Here is a 26,373-nt window from a genome sequence, read left to right on the forward strand (position 1 = left end):
CAGTCTGTAGCACTTTATTGATCTCAGCCCAATATTTTTGAGCAACAGGACAGTCCCAAAACACATGATAATTGTTTGCTTTCTGGCTGCCACAGTTTCTCCAACAGTAGAATTTTCTTGTGAATAATGAGCACTTTGACATGTTGTTATGATACATTCCAACTGCATTCCCTCCAGACATATGATTTTGTGGGTCTCCCCAGAGATGTATTTTTTCCCATTCTTCGTCAGTCAAAATAAAATTACTCTCTCTTTCAACTTTAATAAATATTTCAGACAGAGGGTTCCGATGGTCGTTTCTTTGTTTAATTGCTTGGTTGTAATAACTCCTTATTTCTAAAAACCTACAAATGTCCTGTTTGTCCAAGCCAAAGGATTCCTTCAACATATCAAAGCATGTCATATGATTTTATTTTACAATCTGGTAGATGTTATCTAAGATCTGTGCTGGTAGATGCAAAACATTGATCATATTTATTAATTCATTTTTTTAATATATATACAGGGAAAACTAAATGACAAAAGATCTCTTTTTCATGGGTACCCTGTTAAAACACAACATAAAATAAACAAGAAACAAACAGGATACTAAAACACAAATAAGACATTCAATGAAATTAACCAATACATAAAAACAGATTTACACATACACTATGAGATAAAATTATATAATACAAGTGCATTGGCACTGTGGATATTCCTTGACCAGGTCTTTGAAATGATTAAAAGGCACAAAATTATTTAATTTTAAAAGTCTCTGTGTTTTGTTCCACAGGGAGGAAGCAAAGTTGTTGAAAGCCTTTTTTCCTGTCTCTGTGTTGATACGATGGGAATGTAGGATAAAAATATTCTTAGACCTCAAACGGTGAATACCTGAACTGACAATAAACTTGATAAATAATCAGGCAAAATGCCAAAAGAGCTGATGATTGCAATTCTACTTCAGAGTATAATTCACAGTGGTGAGTTCTGTCTCCTTCTCCTATAATGAACCTTAGAGCTGAATGATAAACAGAGTTCAGAGGTTTTAAGACTGTGGCTGTAGAATGCATATAATATCACCATAATCCAGAACTGAACTGTTTTCTACAATCAAGAGGAAAACACGTTTTATTTCTAAAGAAGAATGACAACTTGTCATTCTTTTTTAGAAATAAAACAATGTTAAAATCTCGTTGCCGTATGTGGTTGTCATTGACAACCACATACGGCAACCAGATTTCAACATCTTTCTCATATCAGAGCTTCTCAAGGTGGGGTGCGCACCCGTTTGGGGGTGAGCAGAACCGTGCCAAGTGGGCGCAGACATTTGGAGGAATGTGTGCACATCACGTATGACAGATGTTTTGAGCAACAGAAGAACGCCCAGTGCCAACACAGGGTTAATCTAAATACGAGAGGGTGAGAGTGGGTCAAGGCTGCCTCTGTGCCCCTCACACACGTTTGCTGCGGCTTCAGAACAAGTCACGGCTTTGGCTTCTGTATGTGCCATATGCACTCTGTCCCTCCTCTGTCCTTCCTCTGTCCCTCCTCTGTGCTTCCTCTGTGCTTCCTCTGTGCTTCCTCTGTGCTTCCTCTGTCCCTCCTCTGTCCCTCCTCTGTGCTTCCTCTGTCCCTCCTCTGTCCCTCCTCTGTCCTTCCTCTGTCCCTCCTCTGTCCTTCCTCTGTCCTTCCTCTGTCCCTCCTCTGTCCCTCCTTTGTCCCTCCTCTGTCCTTCCTCTGTCCTTCCTCTGTCCCTTCTCTGTGCTTCCTCTGTCCCTCCTCTGTGCTTTCTCTGTCCCTCCTCTGTCCCTCCTCTGTCCTTCCTCTGTCCCTCCTCTGTGCTTCCTCTGTCCCTCCTCTGTCCTTCCTCTGTCCTTCCTCTGTCCCTTCTCTGTGCTTCCTCTGTCCCTCCTCTGTGCTTTCTCTGTCCCTCCTCTGTCCCTCCTCTGTCCTTCCTCTGTCCCTCCTCTGTGCTTCCTCTGTCCCTCCTCTGTCCCTCCTCTGTGCTTCCTCTGTCCCTCCTCTGTCCTTCCTCTGTCCCTCCTTTGTGCTTCCTCTGTCCTTCCTCTGTCCCTCCTCTGTCCCTCCTCTGTGCTTCCTCTGTCCTTTCTCTGTCCCTCCTCTGTCCCTCCTCTGTGCTTCCTCTGTGCTTCCTCTGTCCCTCCTCTGTCCCTCCTCTGTGCTTCCTCTGTCCCTCCTCTATCCCTCCTTTGTGCTTCCTCTGTCCTTCCTCTGTCCCTCCTCTGTCCCTCCTCTGTGCTTCCTCTGTCCTTCCTCTGTCCCTCCTCTGTCCCTCCTCTGTGCTTACTCTGTCCCTCCTCTGTCCCTCCTTTGTGCTTCCTCTGTCCTTCCTCTGTCCCTCCTCTGTGCTTCCACGTGAGATTTTCAAGATATTTTTGTTTATAGTAGTAAAGAGAGGGGTATATTTTTTCTCCAAAATTATTGATCATTCTTCATGGAGGACCACACCCTCACACCTAAAGAAGCGTTCATACTGTGGCGTCCAATTTTGTGCGAGTGACTGGAGCCTATTATTATTACTATACTATTATTGTTTCATTAATTATTTTCTGACTAGTTCACATTTTGTAGACTTTTATTTACTAGCATTATTATTTTTTTTAAAACTTTAAAACAATGGTAGAAAAATCTTCAGAGGTAGGCATCTGGCCAATATTATTTTTCTTAAATCATGATGTTTTCAATCTGAAAATGACATCAGATGGACACCTATGGACGATTCCTGGATGAATGAAAGATTAAAATGACAGACCTTGAAAATTATAGTTGTGTTTACATATTTTTTGTCTGAATGATATTTGAACAAAACTTTTGTTTACAACCTTCCAAATTTGTTAAGTATATAAACAGTAATGTGGGCATTGTATTCACCTTATTCCGGAAGTTGGCCTGAGAACCGGCACCTGACGTAATCCCGGTTGTATTAGTTAACAAAGGGCTGTCAACCTAGAGAGAAAATAAGTTCTACACAGACTAAAAAGTTGTTTTCATTGTTGACTTGTTGGTCCAATGAACATCAATCTAGTTTATAGCGTATTTTAGCTGCAAGACTTCTCCCTCGTTCTCCACTTAAGTGAACGGAGTTCCCGCTTGACCGGAAGCGCCACTACAACAGAAGTGCCAATCCACGGTTTAAAGAGGCAAAAGTGGGTGGAGCAAAATAAGGTGGATAGGGATTTTGTAATGTAATAAGATAACCTATTCAGTATGTACAAAAATATTTTGAAGATATTCTGAAATCAAAGTGTCCATAATGCAACATTATTCTTTCTATTACGTCCATAAAACGCTTGTTCATGTGCAGGTGGTCCATCTGAAGGGAAGCTGCTGCCCGGTGACGAGATCATTATGATCAACGATGAGCCTGTGAGTTCAGCTCCCAGAGAACGAGTCATCGACCTAGTCAGGTAAACTGGAAACACCGATACAAACCCTCACAAACCTTCAAACTTCAAAACACCACCTGGAATTTACATGGATGAAAATACACTGGACAAAATATGAGAAATGAGATTACAAAACCATATGCCATCTTCTTCTAGTGTGGAGCAGACAGGAGAGTCAAACTCCTATCTACATTTGGATAGCTAGTACATCTTTTATTATTATTTTACACGCTTTCCATCAATGTTCTACTTTTTCCAAAAAGTGAGAATCAGAAAAACACATCTAATTCAACAGTTATTGATTTAATTATACTAGTGGTATTTTATAAATGACAATTAGTGTTATATAGCGATATAAAGTGCTATGATATTTTAGCAACAAAGTCATCTTAACCAGGATAGTTTAGTTTTAATTGGACCACTCTCTAATTTACTACATAGAAAGTTTTATACAAATTCAAATTATTTTTTCTAATTTTTATCTCATTGCTTTAATGGACCTTACAGTGGAACAAATAACGTACTGGCAGCTGTTAGTAAATCTGAAATGAGCCGCACGCTGGCAGAAACTGTTGGACTAAATCACTTTATATGTATAAACAAATTCCGTTATCATTTTTGTTTTTATGCTTTTAGGAGCTGCAAAGAGTCGATTTTGTTGACTGTTATCCAACCATATCCTGTAAGTAACGTGTTATACCATTTATTTAAAGCTTTCAGATTATTATTCACTTATGAGTGTGAAGTTTAGACTTGGTGCTAAACTAAATGTCCTTGGTTGCATTGTTTTAGTTCACGTTTAGACCTGGTATAGAACCATCTTATTCCTGGTTTAGTTCTTGTTAAGTCCTATTAAGGTCCTAATTTAATTCTTTATTTGTGTTAGTTTAGTCTTAGATTTGTGATCTTTCCTATTGCTTCTTTAGGTCTATCTTAGGCCAATTTAGTCCTGGGTTTTATCAAATGTTGTCCTGGTTTATTCCTAACACAGATTTAGTCCTGGTTTGGGGCTTTCTTAGTCGTCCTATTGTCTCAAGTACCAAAGAGTTTATTTATTCTTTCTGCAGATTTAGACCTGATTTAAGATAAGATATAAGATAAGACAAGATATTCCTTTATTGTCCCACATGGGGGCACAAATAAATAAATAAATAAATACATAAATACCATATACATAAATAAATATACCATACATAAATAAATAAATACATACATAAATACCATATACATAAATAAATACACCATACATAAATAAATAAATACATAAATACCATTGCAAGTGATTTAGTACTTGTTTTGTCCTGCCATAGTTGCTTTGTTACTTTCAGATTTTCACACTCATCAAAATCGGAACAAACCCTAGAACTAAACCTGAACCAGGGCTAAACATGAACAAGAACAAGACTAAAATCCATCCTGTTTTAATCTTTATTTAGATTGGTTGGTCAGCCCAATGCATGAACGCCGTCCAGTTTTCACATCTATTTTTATAACATGTTTTTCTCATCGTCTCTTTTTCCATCTGTCCATCTCTTCTTTACCCTTCTTCAGTCCCCTAAATCAGCGTTCATCAGTGCCGCCAAAAAAGCCATGCTCAAGTCCAATCCCGTCAAAGTGCGCTTCGCAGAGGAGGTTATCATCAATGGACAGGTTCCAGTAAGTCTTTCCATCTTTCGTCTCCTTCATTTTTATGTATTATGTATATTATATGGGTTTTCATGGGCAGTGCCAGATGGTGGTTATCTATCACACGTACCAACGCGTTCTCATATATTACTCTGCACCTGTTTAGGCTTAAGTGGTTTGGTCAATTTGAATAATTTTCAGACATGTTTTTGCAATGCAGTTTGTCATCGATGGAAATGGAATAACAGAATGAATATATAATGAATTTAGCATCATTAAAGGCACTTGATACTTCATGATCATTGCAGACTAATTTATGGTTTGCTTCCTGTCTCATGTGAGCTGTTGATATTGCCAAGTTTGACATTGATACTGAAGTAGAAATGTGATAAATAAACGTACACGTATCTTACAAATTGTATTAATATTTAAGTATATAATAGTACACTACTATATACAGGTATAACTTGTAAAGACTATTTACTTATTACATTTGCAATAATGCAATGGCACATTTGGTGTAGAAATGGAAAGGCTAAAATGAAAACTGTATGCAAGTTGGGAAAAGTGTATTTTCAAGGATAAAATGTGAATTATAGCCAGTTTAGTTTCTTAATAAAAATAAAATAAACCAAAAGCTTGAATGATGGATTTTGCAATTAGTACCTTGCAACCCTGTCCTGGTTATGAGTGATGTGCAATACAGACATTTTTTGTTATGTTTAATCTATGTTATGTTTAAACTCACATTTCAGGACATTAGCATGAATTCAGAAACTAGAAAATGATCAGTCAATTACAGTATTAGTCTAAATTCCACAAAAATACATTTATAGCTCCTGTTACATGCAAAGTGAAGAGACGGAAACACCCCTTTTATGACTTTTTATGAAAGCTACACCTTCTTTTAAACTAAATTCCATTCATAATTGCGTAGAAAGTTCACCAAATAATTTTCTCTCTTTTTCAGAACCCAGTAAAGGACAACTCCCTCCTCTTCATGCCAAATGTGCTGAAGGTTTACCTGGAGAACGGACAGACCAAATCATTTCGCTTCGACAACAGCACGTCCATTAAGGTCAGTGTCTTATCACGGACCGTCCCTAGGCCTAAATGAATGAAACAAGAGGCTCCGGAGCATGGATAATTATAGCAAAGCAATTCATTTCATTTCCAAATTGTTCCTTGCAGCTTTCACACTCTATAATTCCACAAGACTTTTCACTGAAGTTTAATTAGCGTCTAAGGCTGTCAATTTTGCTCATTCATATTCAGTTTAACATGCCTCCATGCATCTTATTTACAAAGCAATAAGTCTTATGCATTTTTTTTCTTGTGAATTTCTGATTAGCATTGACTTATCTTTACATTTACACCAATTAAAAAAAAAATATTATCTAAATTTCAATATATGGACCAGTGGTTTCACACAACTTTCTCCAGCTGAACTCAGACAAGACTGAAATCATCGTCTTTGGCCACAGAAACAAAGAGTCACCTCCAGAGTCTCGCTCTAAAACCTACAAATCAAGTTAGAAATCTGGGGGTAATAATGGACTCAAATCAATCAATATCAAATCAAAAACATCAGCAGCTTTTTACCATCTAAAAACACTGCCAAAATCCAAGGTATTTTGTATAGTGCCAGTAAGCAGGCTGTTACAAGAGGTTTGACTACTGTAACGGCCTGCTCACCTCTCCAAACAATCTGACTTTATTTCTCCAAGGTTCAATTTTGAAAGCAAGTTGAACAGAGGAGCACAGACGATATTAGATAGTAATGGTTTTATTGATTGGCAAAATGTTTAATTAGGCAAACTAAATAAAGACATAAAGAAGATGTTTTAGCTTTTTCCTAGAATGTTCCAAATTGTGGCATTAAACTTATCTATCTTGCATTCATTCAAGGTGTTTTTATTGCTAGAAAAATACATGCAAACGGATACATTATTATTTGAGCTATAACTTGGCAGAGTGGCGTCATCTAAAAGTTACCTCGTGCACTTTTAAGTTATGTATTATAGCTAAGCAAGCGAAACTACAGTGTTTTTCTATACAACCAAAGTCCTAGTCCTATCATGCTGACGTGCCTGTTTTTTCCCCTTTCTGGTCTCTACAGGACGTGATTCTGACCCTGCAGGAGAAGCTGTCGATCAAATGCATCGAGCACTTCTCCCTGATGCTGGAGCAGAGGGCAGAGGGCGGGACCAGGCTGCTGCTGCTGCACGAACAGGAAATGCTCACTCAGGTTTGAACAGTTTATTTACAATTTTATTTCTTAGTAATAATTGTTTCTCAAAGTAGTTTTATACAGTTGAGGTTGGACCGCTTTTAGTTGTTGTTTGGTTTGCTTGTCTGGATTGGATTTAGTCCTGGTTCAAATCTGGGCCTTGTTTACTCCTTATTTGATTTTTTTTTTTGTATCTGTAAAAGACGACATAAAGGACAAAATTAAAATACACACTTAAAGGTGCATTGTATAATTTTTCTGGGGAGGGGCCCATCAAATGCTTGTCTCCATGGAGATGTTATTGATTTACTCGAATAGTTCCACAGTGCGGCATTAAACGTATGTATTTTATTGAAATGTTTTAAAATACCTTAAAAAACAGTACATTTTTATTGTGAGATCTGTCAGCTTTTCCACAAATTTGACCTGTAACTTGTTCTTGTAATATCAGCTGCTTGTCTCCATGGAGATAGATAAGATTAGTGCCATACTTTGGAACATTGGAGATAATAGTATAATAATAATTGTATACCTTCCACCAAAAAAGTTACACACTGCACTCCAGAAAAAATATTTTTAGTTTTTAGATCTCAAGTAGGAATGTCACAATATCAATATCAACACTTTACTATTCCTCAAGTTTGTGACAAGGTTTATGAATTAACTTAATTTTGCTTCTAAAATAATCACAATTACAATGTTGTTGATCATACAGCAAAGTAAAATGTTGAGTTTCCAAAAAACATATATAAAATGAAATGCATAATAATGATAATTATGTTTTTTAGTATTATTTCTACTATTTTTTGAGGACTTACTTAATTCAACTCCAAATCATATGATATTTTGCGCAGTCAGAAGTTATTGTGCATGGATCTCTCCCTCCTTATTGCTCTGTATTCAAACGGCATTGCAAAGCTGGTGTCATTTATCAGCTCTGCCTCAGCATGCCGCGGCGAGCGAGTATCACACTACGCACGGCGCTAAATGCTAATGAAAGAGGGAGAGAGGGAGCTTGGAAGATGAAGAGAGAAGAGAAGAGAAGGAGAAAGGGGAGGGAGAGAGAGCCACAGAGGGAGAAGAAAAGAGAGAGAGAGAGACAGGGAGAGTTGGGTGCAAAGACGGAGACACAAGGAGGGACGGAGAGGGAGAAGACAATAGACGGAAGGGGAGAGTGAGAGAGAGGGAGTTGGGTGAGATAGAGACACAGGAGCAGGAGAGGACAGGATTAATATTCAACGCAGGATTCAGATGTGTGAATGGATCTTCAAGAGACACTTTGACTCGAATAAAAGACTGGATAAAGCCAAGTTTTAGGGTTAGCAGAAGGTGATGTCTGAGGATCAGAACGAAGGGAAATGGACGACATTATTTGTTATGGTTATGTTACCTTTAAGATTGTTTTTCATTTGGAGAAATATTATGGTTATGTGCACAATATTCCATCTAAAATACTGCACACTCAAGTATGAATTGATATATTATTGGCACAAGTGAATGTGACAGTAAATAATAATCAACATTTTGTATCTCTTGAATGATTAAATTTATCTTATTACTAAAATAAAATCAAAATACACCAGTCTTCAAAGCTTCTGTTCTTCACTCCAAATAAAATTGACTGTTGAACTATAACGTTTACTACTGCAGACAATAAATTACATTTTTAGTCCCTCGCCTGATTTGTCTTTAAAGGTCCCATAACATGCAAAATCGACTTTTCAGAGCTTTTAACCTTCTTACATTGCTATTTGTGCTTCATATATGTACCCAGAGTTTTTTGGATTGATTCCCGCAGTGTTTAGCTATATTACTGACTCTCCTTTCCTCGAATCTCCAAACTGACGGGCGGTGGGGCAAGACCGCGTCATAAGGGCAAGCACGCGTCATTATCCCCCCTCCCCCGCCTCCCCTCCCGCCTCCCGCCCCCCCCGGCTCCGCGCTGCTGTCTCCCTACAAGCCCATTCCGGAGTTTTTCTGCTTCGATTTACGATGAAACACGGTTCAGAGGCCCAAAACGTCATTAATGATATCGCACTCTTTACTATTATCACAATGGTGAAAGTTTATGTGGCAGCAACCGGGAAAATAAACGGAGAGAAGTTCTATCCGAAACCGAAAAACCAGGAAATAAGAGCGCGATGGACATAAGACTGTTCTGCGCACGCTGTAGAATAAACACCAGATTTATTTCGGCTCAAAGTAGTGTTGATCTGAAGTTCTATCGTTTCTCACTCAGTCGCGCGACAGAGCTCTCTGAGACTACGTCACGGGTGGGCGGGGCACACACACGCTCTCTGAGACTACGTCACGGGTGGGCGGGGCACACACGCTCTCTGAGACTACGTCACGGGTTGGGCGGGGGAGCCAGCTCGCTCTTCGCAAGGGTGGGGGCGAATATCAAACCAAGCCGTTTGCATTTCCGGGTCGGTGAGGGGGTCCAAGGTCTGGGTGATATTTCTTAACTATTATGTTAAGGGTGTTGCACAACCCTTATTATTATCAATTATACACTTAGGATAGACTACGAAACGTGAAAAAAGCATGTTATGGCACCTTTAAACTTAAATGAATTTGGCACTTTAGCTAAACTGAAAACTTCCCTCCTTCTATAGCCATTAAAGTCCAGTCCACTTTATCAGATCAAATCGCTGATAATTTTAGGTATTTTACATAAAAATTACAAGTCAATTTAGCATTAATGGTTGAGGATATAATAAATCTGTAGATAAAATGAAAAACTGTTCTGGATTTGTCCAGTCAAACCTAAAAATCTTTTGACTTTTGACTTGTGAGATGTCAGCACAAATCACCTAATAAATAAACAAATAATGTAAAATGCATTTCAAAATATATTTGAACCATGCTCTGATATGACTCACATGTAACTCACATGTGGTTATCATACATTATTTGCAAAAAAATGGGATTTTTGATGATTTTCCATTGAAATCAATTTCCTTTTGCGTCCATTTGGGAATTTAGTGTGTTTTTATTTGTTTAAAAGGATCAATATAAATGATTGTCTTTCTAAAGTGTCGGTTTTTCCCTCAGGTGACCCAGCGGCCCGGATCGGATAAGATGAAGTGTTTCTTTCGGATCAGTTTTATGCCTCGAGATCCAGTGGAGCTTTTGAGAATAGACGCAGTGGCTTTTGAATACCTCTATGTTCAGGTAAAGACGCTGGCATCACAACAGCTAATATTGTTCATATCTTTCATTATATTTCAGCTTCCTGGGCTGGAAATATTTAGTTTTGTACTGTTTATTGCCTTTGTAACGCTGCTTATTTTTTCATCACTGTTTTTTTAAATAACATCCTATAAGATTGTGTTGAACTGAACTAAGTGCAGGTGAAATGATAATGAAAATGCTTGAATTAGCCAATATTACACAATTTATTAGTAGTTTTTTAGCATACATGCAAAAAGCGCTATACACTGTGTTTTGAATGAGCCCCGAAAAGTCAGTAGAATTAGGGACAGTCAGGGATAAGTTAATGGTTATGGGTGATACGGTGATATTGGAGCCTTTCCCTAGATTTAACATTCTGATATTGCAAATGTAGCCAACATTTTGCGCTAAATTCTGGGTCTGCACATGTGTCATTCCCAGTTTGTCCTCAGAGCATCAAATTTGTCTTTTTAAACAGACAGAGAGTACAGAAAAGAAAAATAAGGGGTATATTTTCACAATAAAATCAATTAAAAAGTGAATTAGTGTACAATAATTTAAGATACATTTGTGAGCCTTGATATGGATTTGAACATATCGGCCAAAGCAGCAGGGCAAATATCGAATACCGCTATTGGCTCAAGAGATCCCTATCAAACCATATCATAGCTCCAGTGGCTAAAAATCTGTATGAATCACTGATAATTCTAGTTTGGTTCTGGTTTAGTCAAGGTTTAGTCCATGAACCATGAATCGTTGCTAGAGAACTGCACAAAACAGATGGATCTACTACACACAGTTACCTCCATCTCCATACATTTTATTCGAGTTTTAAATATGAACGAACACCCAATCCATTATTAAATAAGGTTGGTTGGTTTTTTAATGTCAAATTATTCCATAAAATCCACTGAACAGCCTCATATCCTTAAAACAGAAGCCAGTGTTTGCAGGTAATCTGTAGTGATTATGAGATTAGCAGAAATGACTGATGAATGATGAGTGGGCAGTGTGAACTAAATCCTCTGCCAATTATGTCCATTATTTTCTAATGCTGCATCCAAAATACACATTCCTCAGGGATTTAGATGATAATTACTCTGCTAAATGTTTATCCTCTTTTCATGTCAAGGATCAGGATTTAGGGCTTTTTTTTGGGGGGGGCTTTTGTCCAAAATGTGTCCAAAATTCGACTTTGAAAAATGCAACAAGCTACAATGACGAATATAGCAGAAACAGAGATTTATCTGTAGAATTTTAATATTCTGTTGGATTAACAATAAATCAATTACTAAAACCTGTTTCACCCCTAATGTCACTATTTGCATTGTTGTTTTAAGACTGGAGATACATACAGCAAATGTTATATTTTATGTTGATTAAAAGCAATTTCTTTTCTTGAAATGTCCGCATTCCGTTAAAATTGTTTTATATTTTTTTTATATATAAATCAGTGAACACCACATATTTTTCTAGCCTTGCAATTGTTTTTTGTTTTTGTTATTTTGACACTAAATTTCACATTTTTCTTTTCCCTTCCTTAGTGTTGTAATGACGTTGTTTTGGAGAGATTTGGGTCGGAACTGAAGCCAGATGCTGCGCTCCGATTGGCCGCTCTGCAGATGTACATCCTCACCATGACGACAAGACAGAGCCAAAAAGTGTCAATGAAATACATACAGTAAGTTTTAACTAAGTGTGTTAAATTCCTGATTTAGTCCTTGTCTAGATCTTGTGTAGTCCTGGTTTTGACTGGAATTGCACCTAGTTTTAATCCTGGTTTAGTCTTTATTTTGTCCTGGTTTAGTCTCAGTTAAATCCAGGTTTTCTACATTAGCTGATACACATGCTACTTTTGACATGTTCAGTACATTTAATGGTGTAAACCTGGTAAAAATTAAAAAAAGCAACTCAACTCAATTGCTGTTAAAATAGACTATAAACATTTTTAATTTATTTAAATAATGACACATACAATGTTGTTACGTATTCTTTTTTTTTTTTTTTTTTACACTTCTGAACCTAAAAAGGTCTTCAAATGATACTTATTTGACTTCTTTTAAGTAGTTTAAATGTACCCTATGTTATTTAGCCTGGAATGTTCTACAAAATGGCATTAAACTTAACAATCTCCATGGAGACAAGGAGAGGAAATGATTATCCTTATGGAAAGAAACAAAAATAATAAACATGAAATTAGGATAAAACCTCATTGTGACCGCTCGTAACAAAACAAAAATAAATACTGAAACCTGTGTTAAATAATTGAAGGAAGTGAAACGTGACAGAAGATTCCCCAGCACAAATATCTTAATATCTAACCAGTCATTTTCCCGTTTGTTGTACAGAAAAGAATGGGGTCTACAGCTTTTCCTTCCTCCTGCCGTCTTGTCCACCATGAAAGAGAAAAATATCAAGAAAGCTTTGACCCACATCCTCAAAACCAACCAAAACCTTGTGCCTCCCGGGAAGAAGGTACGTCGTCACAAACTTTTTTTTTCTTTTTTAATTACACATGCAATTTACCATACAATGTACAGAAGATATAATAATGTTTTATGATAGTGTTTTGGATCAGCCTGGTTTAGCCCTGGTGTAGGCCTTGTATTGTTCTTATTTAGTCCTGGTTTAGTCTGGGTTTAGTCCTACATTGGTCCTTGTTTTTCTTTCTTGTCTTGTCCTGATTTAGTCTGGGTTTAGTTGTCATACTTTAGTTCTTGTTTTGTTCTTGTTTTATTTTAATTTAGTCATGGTTTAGTCTGGGTTTATTCCTACTTGTTTCCTTGTTTTTCCTTCTTGTCTTGTCCTGATATAGTCCTGATTTAGTCTGGGTTTAGTCATACTTTAGTTCTTGTTTTGTTCTTGTTTTATTCTGATTTAATCCTGGTTTAGTCTGGGTTTATTCCTACTTTTCCCCTTGTTTTTCCTTCTTGTCTTGTCTTGATATAGTCCTGATTTAGTCTGGGTTTAGTCCTACTTTAGTCCTCGTTTTGTTCTTGTTTTATTCTGATTTAGTCGTGGTTTAGTCTGGGTTTATTCCTACCTGTTTCCTTGTTTTTCTTCTTGTCTTGTCCTGAATGAGTGCTGGCTTAGTCTGGGTTTAGTCCAAGTTCAGTCCTTGTTTTTCCTTATTGTCTTGTCCTGATTTAGTCCGGGTTTAGTTCTACTTTAGTCTTTGTTTTATTTTTGATTTAATCCTGGTTTAGTCCTGGGTTTAGTTGTAGGTGGTTTCACGCCAAGTCTTGTCCTGGTTATGGCTTAGTTCAGTCCTAGTTTAATCCTGGTCTAGCTGTTTTAGTCTTGGTTTTGTTCTATCGAAAAACCTTTAGAACGCTCTACTATATCTCTCATCTTAAAAACCTTGTGCTTCTTGAGAAACAACTTTTATTGTCTCCTCTTTGGCCTTTTCAATAAATCTCCTGACAACATTATTTATATTTTATGACGCAATCGCCCAAAATAACTTCCTCGTTACAAACTCGCCCTCTCCCCTTGTCAACCTTTGCAGCCATTTAGAAGTCCCAACTTGCATACTAACGACTATAGTAAGCAAATAGGACTGTCAAATTATACATTCATTAGATGCATATTTACATGTCGTGCTGTGGGCTGTTGAACTTTCAACTTTTTATGAATCCAGTGTGACAAGAAGATGGAAGGACCAGCTGCCAGCAAAGTCATTTTTAAGACAAATATTTATGCGCAAACTGTCACTCTGCCGGGTTCAAAGATATATTTTTTTAAACCTTGTGATTTATATTTGTTGCCTTTAGACCAACTTTTTTACCTTTTGGGATGTAGACATCTAAAAATAAAAGAAATGGATTGCGTCCTGGTGTAGCTAAGACCTATTTAGCCGGTGTAAGAACAACCGACTAAATAGATCCCAAATAAAATGAGTAGCTCAGAATTAAAGATGCAGTACTTTCCTGGTGATATATTTGCCTAGATTGCTCCTGAAAATGGCATTAATTTAATCAGAAATGTTTTCAGGCCTGTCATAATTACTATATTCAATTATCTTTCAGTAAATAATAGGTGGAACGACATATTTTTGGCTCAATGTTTATTTTGTGTGTGGAGGGATTTTTTTTATGTAATATTGTTTTTTTTTATTTAAGATAAGATATTCCTTTATTGTCCCACATGGGGAAATTTCATTGATGCAACGCAGGAAGATACAGAGGTAGATACAGAAGAAAAGAACAGATCACTTATAGGAAGTTTGGAAAAATAAATTTGATGTTAGACATTACTTCTATGCATTGTATGATTCAATATTATGATTTATTGGGATATTTTCTTGCTTCAAAATGTGTTACTGTGATAAACCTAGGTGTTTTTATATATATATATATATATATATATATATATATATATATATATATATATATATATATATATATAAAAAAACTTGAAAAAACATGCATTCTTACTGTGAGTGGGGGTGCCTCTCCATAGATCTAACCTTAAACTTGGCTTGATGGGATTACCTTTTTGTCTCCTTAGAGGTAGATATGTTTGATGGCATACAGTGGGACATTCCAGGCATAGCAATAACATCTCCATGGAGACAAACAGGGGGCTGAACTTCCACTAAAAAAGTGACATTTACAGTAAATGAAATTTATATAAATATTAAAAAGAAAATTTACACACAAAAAAATATTTAGCATCAATTTCTATTAAAGCAAAAGTAGAAATGGCATTGTCCTATTGTGAATGATCGATTGTACATCTGTGTATGCCATGGTGATACCACAGATTTTTTTTATTCGATCCAATGCCAAGTAATACTATGGCAAATATTGCAATATCGATCCGATACCAATGAGTTTCTTACTAAAATGCAGCTTCTCAACTATGAATATTTTACGCTGGCCATTATTATTTTGTTTCCACCTCTGCTTGAACTTATATGAATAGTAAATATATGTGCAGCAAACCTAAAATATGAACAATGCATTACAAGAAATATGATCAAAGTGTATCAAAAAACTTTTTTTTTGGGAGAAATGTTAAGTATCGATATTTTTGCATACTTCTGTCCGTATCGATATAAATCGATATTTGGTATTGATCTGTCCACTAATATGCCAGGTATTGGAATCCTTGTCTAGGCTGTATCTCTCCTAAAACACAGTTAATACATAGATTAAAGACATATCTGTATTTTATGCTCTGATTTTCCATGTTGGTTATAGTCTTGACATTTCAGCACCATGGACAGCGATACTTCTAAATCCTACATTGCTGATGTTTGCTCAGTTCCTCCCAAATGAATGGACCTTTGTTGAGACACACCAGTGAATGCTAAATACTACATATAATTTGTACTGCATTCTAATTACACAATCGATCAATATCACATTTGATTGGCAATCTTGATACCCTCTATCCACATTGCGTTATTGCTAAATGTTAAGGTGCTACTTGCAATCATTTTCTTAATTTTAAAATCTGCTTTTGCTGTTTTTGTTGTTGCTGTTTTTTTCCCAGCTTTCTGTCAAATGTAGTTGTACATTTGCTGAATTTGCATACATTTGCAGAGGTTAAATTATTATTATTAGTGACAAAAAAATAATAAAAGGCAGCGTTTGTTATTGATATTTTTTAACATAGTTTTCTTTACAATAATATTTTTCCTGACAAAAACTGAATTACAGTGAACTCAATCCACTAAAATATATATTAATTATTTAACAAAATCATGACAAAAACTATAACATTTTATTCAAAAGACAAACTAATTAAAATGATCTAATTGTTGTTTATTTGTTATAAAATTTAACACTGGTCTACCCTAAAGCCTATTGATCACCAGGCCTTTTGTACAGTACTACAATAAAAAAGTGTTGTCGATGGAATATTCTATGTCTTGGCTAGTTACATGGTGAAAAGCTGCCTGCAATTGGACATTGATGGTCAGGCAAACCACTCTGCTGCTCTATAAGTACTTTTTAAAACAGTCTTCTCTTAATTCAATGAAGTCAGCCGGACGTGGAGAAATTAAATTTGCTGAACATTTTTGAAATGTAATTTGTACTAGATCATTGACCATAAAGGGCTGTGATGGAGCGGAGAACGCTGGGAAGGATGGCATTAGAACAACCTTTACAGATTAACGATATGATGCAGTGTAATTGGCAATCATTGGTGCAAATCAAAATTTCCCCCGACTGACTGAAGTGCACAGGAGTGATTTAGTTTCAGTGCTGACTAATGCAGTGGTTCACAATCCATGGTCGGTGCACGGTCCCATTTCACCCTGGAGAGACTCAGACACAGGACACAGAAGAGAATGATTAGCGAGCTTTATTACGGAGGTTATTTGGCGCTCAGACCCCGGTGGAAGACAGTGATCATGGGCACTCTATGATCTATTTGTATTAGATGTCTCCCCCCGGAGCCTGGAGACTGGTGGTGGTAGATGTGAAGAGAAGGTAGAGGATGAGGGGAATGCAGAGGAGGAGCTGGGGAGGTGGTGGGTCGCAGTACGGTTTGAGCCGAGCCATCTGCCCGAGGGCTTAAATGCGACTGCCTGGTGCTGATTGGAGCGGGGAGGAGTCACTTGAGAGCGTTGATTGGGGATGAGGAGCAGGTGCGGGGGCCATGGTACAGACGCCCCCTGACCTTTCACCCTCCTTCTTGGCCGGGAAAAAATGCATAACCTCTTTGGGATAAGCGCAGAAACCTGGGAGAGTCCATGGTGAAGTGAGGGATCTGACTCTCACAGACGAACAGGCGGACGTCGCTTGAGTGCGATGATGGCGCTGGGGAGAGGGGTCCTTCCATGGTGGCCTTGATGTAGATGGATGGAGTTAGGTCTTCCAGGCTGAATTTACGCAGGCTTCATTTGTGGTACATAGACCTTTTCTAGGGGTAAGAAAACAAGTACATCACAAAAACTGGACATGTTTGAGAGTTAAATGGTTTGAATCCAAAATATTTATCTAGATTTTAGTGGTTTTGACACAGTTTAAATGTATTTGGTCTATATGTTTAGAGTAGTTTTATGACTGATGCGTTTTGCCTGTTTTCAGCTGACTACGCTCCAAGCCAAGGTGCATTACCTGAGATACCTGAGTGAACTTAAACTGTACGGAGGACGAGAGTTCAGATCGATACTACTGGTGAGAGGCTTTTTTCAACTTTTACTTCTATCAATGTGTTTAAGAATGTATTATACTTGCACATACGCGTTTTTTTACTCTGGCATCATGGTGTTATTATTTTTATATTGCTGATGGAACATGGGTTTTTGTACACCTAAAAGTACTTTGTACGTTTTCTGGTGGAAGGTCCGAAATCTTTTGAAAAAGAACAAAGAAATACAGTAAAATGAAAATGACTGGTACTAGAATTTAATAGAATATTTATGTATAATTATTTATATGCTCAAAAAGTTAACTTGTAGCGAAATAATAGACTTATTAGCAATGTTTAGTGATTTATGTTTTAAAGCCACTATAAATTAGATGAGTTTCTTTGCTCCAGGTTTTGAAGGACAGATCAAGCACCTGTATCATTCAAAAGTTAATTAATTACATTTATTGACTATTTCATTTTTGTAGTTGTTTGGAGAAATAGTTGTTATCACGACTGAAATACAATACATGTTCCAGCCCTACTCATAAACTACTCCAAACATCCAAACATGTATAAAGCCATTCAACCACTGTTTCCTGTTGCAGCAAGGAGAGAAACAGACAGAGGTGATGTTGCTGGTGGGGCCTCGCTATGGCATTAGTCATGTGATCAACACCAGGACAAACTTAGTGGCTCTGTTAGCAGATTTTAGCCACGTGAACCGCATTGAGATCTTGACAGAGGACGAAACCAATGTCCGACTGGAGCTGCATGTTCTGGATGTCAGGGTGAGACAAGTTTTTTATACATAAAGGCTTTTTACGAGCTCCACTTCTACTGTTATGTCTAAGAGGGTTTTTATTTTTGTGTGTGCGTGTATATAATATTGTCTCGCTCCTAAACTAGAGAATGATGATGATGATGATGATGATGATGATGATACCAATAAAAAGTAATTTGAAGAGACTGGAAATAATATTAAGCAAATGTATTTTAAATAAAATTTCAAGTCAATATTTGCCTTTGCTACAACACAGTTGGGAGACACAGTTTAATTAAAAAGGGAGACAACAGAACACAGTAAAAACACAAAAAAAACATCAAAACAATCAAATAGTTTCTTTTCGTATTTAAAAATGTCTGAATAATCTGAAACCTCTGTACAATCTTTTCTTGTTTGTGTATTATTCCTCAGCCCATCACTCTGATCATGGAGTCCAGTGATGCTATGAACCTGGCCTGTCTGACCGCAGGATACTATCGCCTCCTGGTGGACGCTCGTAGATCCATCTTCAGCATGTCCCACTGCAACAGCCCCGGAGAGGAGATCAGTGAGTGTTCTGGTTTAAATGGTTCACAATAATGTCACTAAATTTCCAAAAGTGACATTAGAATGCAGGAGCCCTAAATAATCTTTGCTTTAATTGACAATGTATTCATTAATATAATATTTGATAATCTATACATAACCATCAATATCATAATCTAGATTGAACATATTTTACTACAGTTTTAAAGCTAAGCCAAAATTACTTTTCAATTCAATACTTTAAGCCAAAATAGATAAAAATGTGAAAGAAAGAACTAGTTTGTATGTCCACAACTTTTTAAGCATCCATCCATCTTCTTCCGTTTGTCCGGGGCAGCAGTCTAAGCAGGGACTCCCAGACTGCCCTCTCCCCAAACACTTTTTAAGCATGTGTAATATATTAAGTTTTGTACTGTCTTTATTAGGGCTTTGCAAAAAATAAAAATAAACAATTTTGTTGCTTGTTTAGAGAAAGGAAACTTGCATATGCACAATATATTGATATTTTGATATGATTGTATAATGAACCATGTATTGTGTATCGTATCGAATCGTGAGGGCCCCAGTGATTCCCTAGACTTCAATAATATCATAATATAAAATGTAAACTACAATAACATTATTTGTGTGTGCAGGTCCTGATCGAGTTTTGGAGTGGCCATATAGCACCTCGCTGTGTGACAACGAGGATCCAGCGTTGAACCAGGATAATGTTTACAACCGAGAATATCCTGACCATGTTCGCAGACAAGACTCGATCCAATCTTGCAACCAGGACCTTCCGGAGCGGGACATGGGCGCGAACCGGAGCCCCCTACCTCCTCCTTTACCCCCTTCAACAAGGCACAAACCCAATGACTCCCCCAGAAGTGCAAAAGTGTCATTTATTTTTGGAGGAGATCCACCGTTGAGTAAAACCAGAGGCTACGAAAGACTGGTAGAAAGCCCGGATATACCAGAACATAGGCCAAATTACATGCCCAATTACACAGATAGGATGCCATACCATTATACACATGTTTACAGCAACATTATAAGTGAAGAAGGCGGGGGGGAGCCTTTGTTAAATGAATTGCTATATGCAGATACAACAGATGATGCTGAGGATGAGGATGAGGACTGCGATGACGATTCAGCAGGCGGGACACCCATGGACGACGAGAATAGAATCGTAAACTACAGCCAAGATGGCGGACCTCCTACTGCAGCGTGCAAAGCCACATTTTTGACTTGCTCCAGTTTGACCGACGATATAATTGATTTGACGTCACTGCCACCACCAGAGGGCGATGATGAAGATGACGAGGAAGACGACGATATGGTTTTGGATACATTAAATTTGGCCATAGCAGCGCCCCCTCCTGGTTTCAGAGATAGTTTGGATGAGGATACAGAAGGCAGGATGTTGAGTACAGAGGAGAATGATGATATACCGGTCTCGTTGATAGATGCGGTCCCGACACATGAGGAGGGAGGCAGGGGAACAGAGAGGGGGCGGGACAGTGCTGTGGTGGAGACGCTACAGGCCATAGAGGCACTGTCTGTGTCCGACCAAAGACCACCTCCTCCTCCTCCTCCTCCTCCTCCACCAGGATGCCGCAATCCAGGTGGGTACAGGTCAAAATATTAAGTGGTTTATGTGTGCTTTTGTGTTAAATGTATACAGTTTGACCTCACCTGGTGGTATGATTAACCTTCTCCACAATGGATAATTAAGAGGAACAAATTTAAAGCCAAAATCAACTACTATATATGACATTGGTCATATAATACAATAACATTACCAAAATAGAAGTAACAGAACAAAATATAAATTAAAATGAAAATAAATAATTTGTAGTTACATCAAAAATATTACAGATAAAATACCTGCAAGGACTAATTTAATTAATTGTTATTAATTGATAATTAAAATAATCAACAATTCAGTAAGCAATAATTTATGTGGACTTTGCATGGACTTTAACATATGCTATGTAGGGAAAAATAAGTTTTGTAAAGACATCAAAAAGAGACAAGAACAAATGCACGTTTTGTGATTGAGTTTTATGAATAAAAGACTGAAGACTGAATAAAAATAGAACTTACAGAAATAATTGCTACAAGTCTACCATTAAAACATAACTTGCCGGACCTGTAGAAATCTATTTAGCTTATATGTACTCTTGTGTTTTAGGTGCTTACTCTTCCCAAGGCTTTAGTCCGCAGTCCTCCTCAGACTCTGGCAATGAGACCAACTCCTCAGAGATGACAGAACTCACTGAACTGGCTACTCACAGGCTTTTGGTTGCCACACGCGAGGGATATCAACCTTTGCTTGAGGAGAAAACTGAATTCCCTGTCTCCCCATCCACAGGAGGAAGCCTCACCATACAGACGAAACCAGCCAGGCACCTCCAACCCCCGGCTGTACCCCCAAGACGGAGCCCCTTTCTGGACGCCCCCAATCCTGGTTTTGACAACTTTGATGCTAGACCATCAAGCAACATGTCGGCAACGCTCCAACGACCATGTTCAACCACACCTGGAGGCAAGCATCACCGAAAATCTGCAGACTCCAGCGGGAAATATAACACATTTAGCACAAGGGATGGCTTCCGGAGTGGTAGCCATTTTGACTTGGATCAACGCACTTCTTTTTGTGATAGACCGGAAACGCAAAGAAGGCAAAACTCATTCACGGCTGAGAATTTTGCGTCAGAAGACAACCTCAGACCGACTCGTCCTACTTGTCAGAGACTTTTAGAAATTGAAAATACAGATGGAAGAGGCAATAACGCAGAGCAAGATGAACATTTAGTTGTAGCATCGTTGTTATCGCCGGCAAAAAAGTTAAGATCCAGTGGAGGAGATGAAGTTTCGGACTTGCCAATGGAGCACCCACCTATTTCTAGACAACAAAGCGTAGCTCGATTATGTGAATACCATTTAGCGAAACGGATTTCAAATTTACACGGAGAAGCACATAGCTCCTTGCAAGGGTCTTTAAGCTCCTCTTTGGACGCTGGTGGTAGCACAAATAGCAGTAGCGCTTGTGCGACTCCAACCGATTCACCGCTTGGACCAGCGCAAATGGACTCAAAACACCACCCCCACCATCACCCAAGGCACCCACTTTCAAGTTCATCCTCATCACTACTTCGGGGGCTGAACTATGACGATAAATCTGGTTTTCCTGGACAGGTTAAAGACATGCACCCTCACGCCGATCCCACCTTGTTGAGAAGAATGCTGCCAAATATTCATCCACCAGGAGAGGGACGTTGCGCTTCTACTCCACCAAAACACGCAGCTAGCAAGAAGTTGTACAATGATCTTCATGCTAAACAAACTTGTCTGAAAGGGTTAAATACTAAAGAAGGTAGCGAGGCTTATAGGCAACTTATTAACTATCTAACAGTGAGTCAAATGCATCAAGGTGGGAAGCTACATGGTGCAGGAGGGTCCAAAAGGGATGGTAAACGCTACATAACAAGTAATCCACAATTGGTAGAAATGGTTAGAAACAGGGCCAATCCAAATGCACGTCGTCAGTGTATGCCATCATCTATTTCATCGCCATTTCTGAGCCCAGAGAATTCAAATCAAGCTTTGCAAATGGCAAATAGAGATTCCCGGGCGTATCATTCGGCAACACTTCCAGCCAAGCTCAATCGGAGTCCAATTGTACATGCTCAAAAAGCAAATGATAATATCGATTTACGGCGATCTACATCTGAAAGAAGAAGTTCATTTTCAGGTTTGGAGAGTGAATTGGAAAAAAGAGGACTGGATCCGGAAACATTTTTATCAGTGTATAGGAAAAACGGTTGCATGAGTCCCAATGGTGGAACAAACCGACCTCCAATTAGATCTAGAAGCCAACCAGGAGGGGGCGGTAGCGAGGAATGGTTCAGGCAAGAGACTAAAGCAAAGCAAGCTAACAGGCTGTCTAGGCAAGGCGAGTCTTTATGTAGTCAACAAGATGTTATGAATACTATTGGACGAGGGGATCATCCTTCAGCGTTTATGAGACAAGCTTCGGGTTCAAGATCATGCCTAATGTTACCAAATCCAAATACTCAATGTCCACCTCCCGCGCCCCCTCCTCCGCCGCTAGTTCAAGCTAATCATTTACTCCAACCAGGCCCCATGCAAAACCACATAACTCCCACTCCACCTGATCATTTTACAAGTAGCTTCCACCGAGGTAGGGAACTTAAACGTAGTACTAGTAATATCACCGCAAGTTCAGGAAGCGTTGAGGCTCTTTTTGAGAAACCTATGCGAAGTCAGAGCCAGCAACCCTTGACGAGCAATGTTGCACAACAAAATGAGACAAAGGTCCAACGTAGACCTAGGAAACGGTTGTCAAAAAGCTATTCGCAAGGTTCGGTGTCCTCCTCTCACACAACTTGCTGGTCAGCTGGTAATAGTTTTGATTGTAGACCAGCATCGGTTGCGTTTCCGTTGCAAAAAGATGGCAAAAATATGAAAGGAACGCAAAAATTAGATACTAGCCCCTGGAGATGTAATGGACCATTTAGCTATTGTTTCTTCAAGCGTAAAAGTGAAGGAGAGGAGGATGAAATTGAATGGGAAAGACCAAGAAGAAGCCGTGATTTTGATACTGAAGGGGCAACGGGCGCTGGGGTACTTTTGGGCGGGTTAAACTCAAATCCAAATGGGGACCAGCTTTATGGCGAAGTTCTAAATAATATGAGTTTTAGTGATCGTTTATCAAGAATCAATGCCCTCAAAGATCGAATGTACGGGTTTCCGACTGGTTTTACTGATGTACGAAGAGATGTAAATGAACTCATAGCATTAGTTAGGTCAAGTGTGGGAAGATGTGATCGCGGTGCGCAAATGCCCCTTCAAGACATATCGCAATACAAGCAATCACTATCCGCTGAATCAAAAGAGTTAGGTCGCGCTTGTAGGAGGATGGCACAAGCATACACTAGCCCGGAAGAAATGCTATTAGCTGTAACATGTAGCTTCCAGGTGCTGTGTTGTCTATGCGAAGCTTGTATGTGTCTGGTGAGGGCCCTTGGTGTTTCCGCCTCCCACCAGCAGAGGGAGGTAGTTGCTAAAGTGGACGAAGTTGTTATGAATTACATTTGTTTGCTCAAAGCCGCAGAAGCAGCCACTGTAGGAGCGCCGGGTGAGCACAGTATGAAAGCCCTCGTGAGACATACAAGTACAATGTCGGCTATCGCTAACGCACTCACTCGCTCCCTTAAAACGCTGCTTAGCAAGTAGAGGCGAATGCTAGCTATTGAACAATGTAGCCTAAGCTGTTTGATAACTCCTGTCTTTTAGCATCTTCTATGTTTTGTATGTTTTTCCAATTTATCAAAACAGTTTTCTGGCTATGCAGTACTTCACAAATCTCAAATACGACATTTTAGTAAAAATTAAATAATACTTTTTTATTAACTAATTCAATGTTGGATTTCATAGACGTCAGTTACATTAGTTTATACTATTTACAACTATTTGTTGCTCTGTCAATATTTTTGATACTTTGCAACCGTTAAAATGTAAACTATATTTAATATTTTTATCATCTTATGTCTTCATTTGAAGAGCTAATGTGTTTTTGTTTTATTATAAAAAATAATATTAATATAATATTACATAATTTCATATTGTTTTATTGTTCAAATTTTTTTCTTCCAAAAATGTGGGTTGGTTGATGATGCTAAAAGACAGATTACTTGACAAACACGCTATTTCAGAATACAATATTGCAATGTGTATGTATTTACAAAGCCATATTATCACATACACTGTAAAATAGAAATAATTTTACCTGTGCATTATGTAACTTACTTGTATTTAAAAAAAAAAAAACACTGTAAATACAATATTATGATGAAATTATTATTGTTATGTAGCAGTCTAAAGAGCCATGGATTATTGTATATATATGAAATGCAGTTTTGCAAATATTTACTATTGCTATAAATGCAACGTATAGTAAAGAGATTATAGTTATTATTTATTAATTAGACTATTTATTCATATGTTAAATATTGTTAACTAGACCAAGCTTTACAAATGGAGACTTAGGAAACAGAGAATATGAAGCACTTTTGTCATTGTTGTCGTCTATATAATTTTGAAATATTAAAGTCATAATTGAATATATCTAACGCCAGTAAAATGTGCAAAAATCTATATATCAACAATGTACATCACTTTAAATTTGTAGTGTTCAATGGATTTTTTCATTATTATGCTTGAATGATAATCAGCACTGTATCACCAAATATATATTTCTCTCAAAGGAAATAAATCTCTGTTTTTCAATAAAACAACCTGAAAGTTATTTTGTATTTGATTGTTATTATTATTGTTGTTGTTGTTACTTTATTTATTCAGTTTTACAATTGTATTATTTGTTAATTTGGTCAGAACAGTGCATGTTAATTAGCATAATGTTATAAAATTGCTGTAAACACTTCAGATTGTATCCACAAGCTAATTTCCATCCATTTACTCTTACAACATTCTCATTTATACGTCACCATACTTGTACACTGGAGGCAAAGTGTCTTTCCCAAGGACACAACGACAGTCTGCACCACCTCCCCACTGTGGCAACTGGTGTTCCAGTGGTCTCCCATCCAAGTACTAACCAGTTTAGAAATCTGCTGAGATCAGGCTTTCACACGTTGGTATGGCTCAAAACCACCTTGAAAAACATGCATTCCTATTGTAAGAAAGTGGGCTTGCCTCTCCACAGATCTGACTGACAAATGCCATGGAACATTCAAGGAAGAGCAACAATATATTCATGGCCCCAATCAAACCACAATATTGTGGATATATTTAGCTTAAGAAATTGCTTTTACCATGTGACAGAATTCACAACCCCCTGGAGTTGAATTTACTGATGCAACACTGACATCTAGTGAAAGAATGACGCTATAACAAATTAAAGCATATCCAATTATTAAAGATGCTCGTGGACAATGGACACAGAAGAACCGGCAATATTTAGCATGGTTCATGCCTTTACGTGGTTTTAAACTAAAATATTAAGAATTTTAAAGACCACTCGGTGCAGTTTCTTAAGTTGAAGAGGAGGAGGAATCCTAGATTAAGCTGTTTTGCATCTAAACAAATACTTTAATCCTAACCTATTATCTAGGCCTCTCCCTGGAGCCATTCACATCCTCAAAAAAGTCTTAATGGTGTTGGCCTTTATGGTGTTTTGGGTTTGCACGTCCCCCCAAAAGATACATGCCTCCCCCACGCAATTACGCTAAAGAGTTGCGCATGCGTGTTGTAAGCTGTTGTTGAAACCGAAAGAACACGTAGAAAAACTGTTAAAACCAAACAAAATGGCACAATTCCTCAAAATCTCATTGGTTTACATGCACTAAGCGACATATGTCCGAACTGTAAGACCAAAAAACATATAACTAATACTGAAATCTAGCTAGAAAATTTGCAATATAAACTCAAAGTACCTTTCCATTGAACCATGTGACTGCCTACTTTGCATATCGGGCGCCCTGCATGGCACGTGTTACGGCTTGAACCAATCGGAGACAATAAACTCC

General features: G+C 38.0%; 1 protein-coding gene across 2 annotated transcripts in view; it reads left to right on the forward strand.

The window, feature by feature from the left end:
- Positions 1-24,170, forward strand: part of LOC140345408 (FERM and PDZ domain-containing protein 4-like) — a 91,699-nt gene extending 67,529 nt beyond the window's left edge. For both annotated transcript variants that reach the window (XM_072432267.1, XM_072432259.1), the window contains exons 4-16: positions 3,308-3,410; positions 4,026-4,071; positions 4,941-5,045; positions 5,986-6,093; positions 7,135-7,263; positions 10,300-10,419; positions 11,964-12,100; positions 12,768-12,894; positions 17,463-17,552; positions 18,114-18,296; positions 18,704-18,839; positions 19,453-20,424; positions 20,994-24,170. In XM_072432267.1, coding sequence (XP_072288368.1) covers positions 3,308-3,410; positions 4,026-4,071; positions 4,941-5,045; positions 5,986-6,093; positions 7,135-7,263; positions 10,300-10,419; positions 11,964-12,100; positions 12,768-12,894; positions 17,463-17,552; positions 18,114-18,296; positions 18,704-18,839; positions 19,453-20,424; positions 20,994-24,061 — 5,324 coding nt within the window. In that variant the 3' untranslated portion in view covers positions 24,062-24,170. The remainder of the gene's footprint in view (positions 1-3,307; positions 3,411-4,025; positions 4,072-4,940; positions 5,046-5,985; positions 6,094-7,134; positions 7,264-10,299; positions 10,420-11,963; positions 12,101-12,767; positions 12,895-17,462; positions 17,553-18,113; positions 18,297-18,703; positions 18,840-19,452; positions 20,425-20,993) is intronic.
- The last annotated feature ends 2,203 nt before the right edge of the window (positions 24,171-26,373 follow it).

This window comes from Eucyclogobius newberryi, unplaced genomic scaffold (genome assembly GCF_026437365.1).
Source record: "Eucyclogobius newberryi isolate DKJ021-1_F unplaced genomic scaffold, fEucNew1.0.hap1 SCAF_1, whole genome shotgun sequence".
NCBI lineage: Eukaryota > Metazoa > Chordata > Actinopteri > Gobiiformes > Gobiidae > Eucyclogobius > Eucyclogobius newberryi.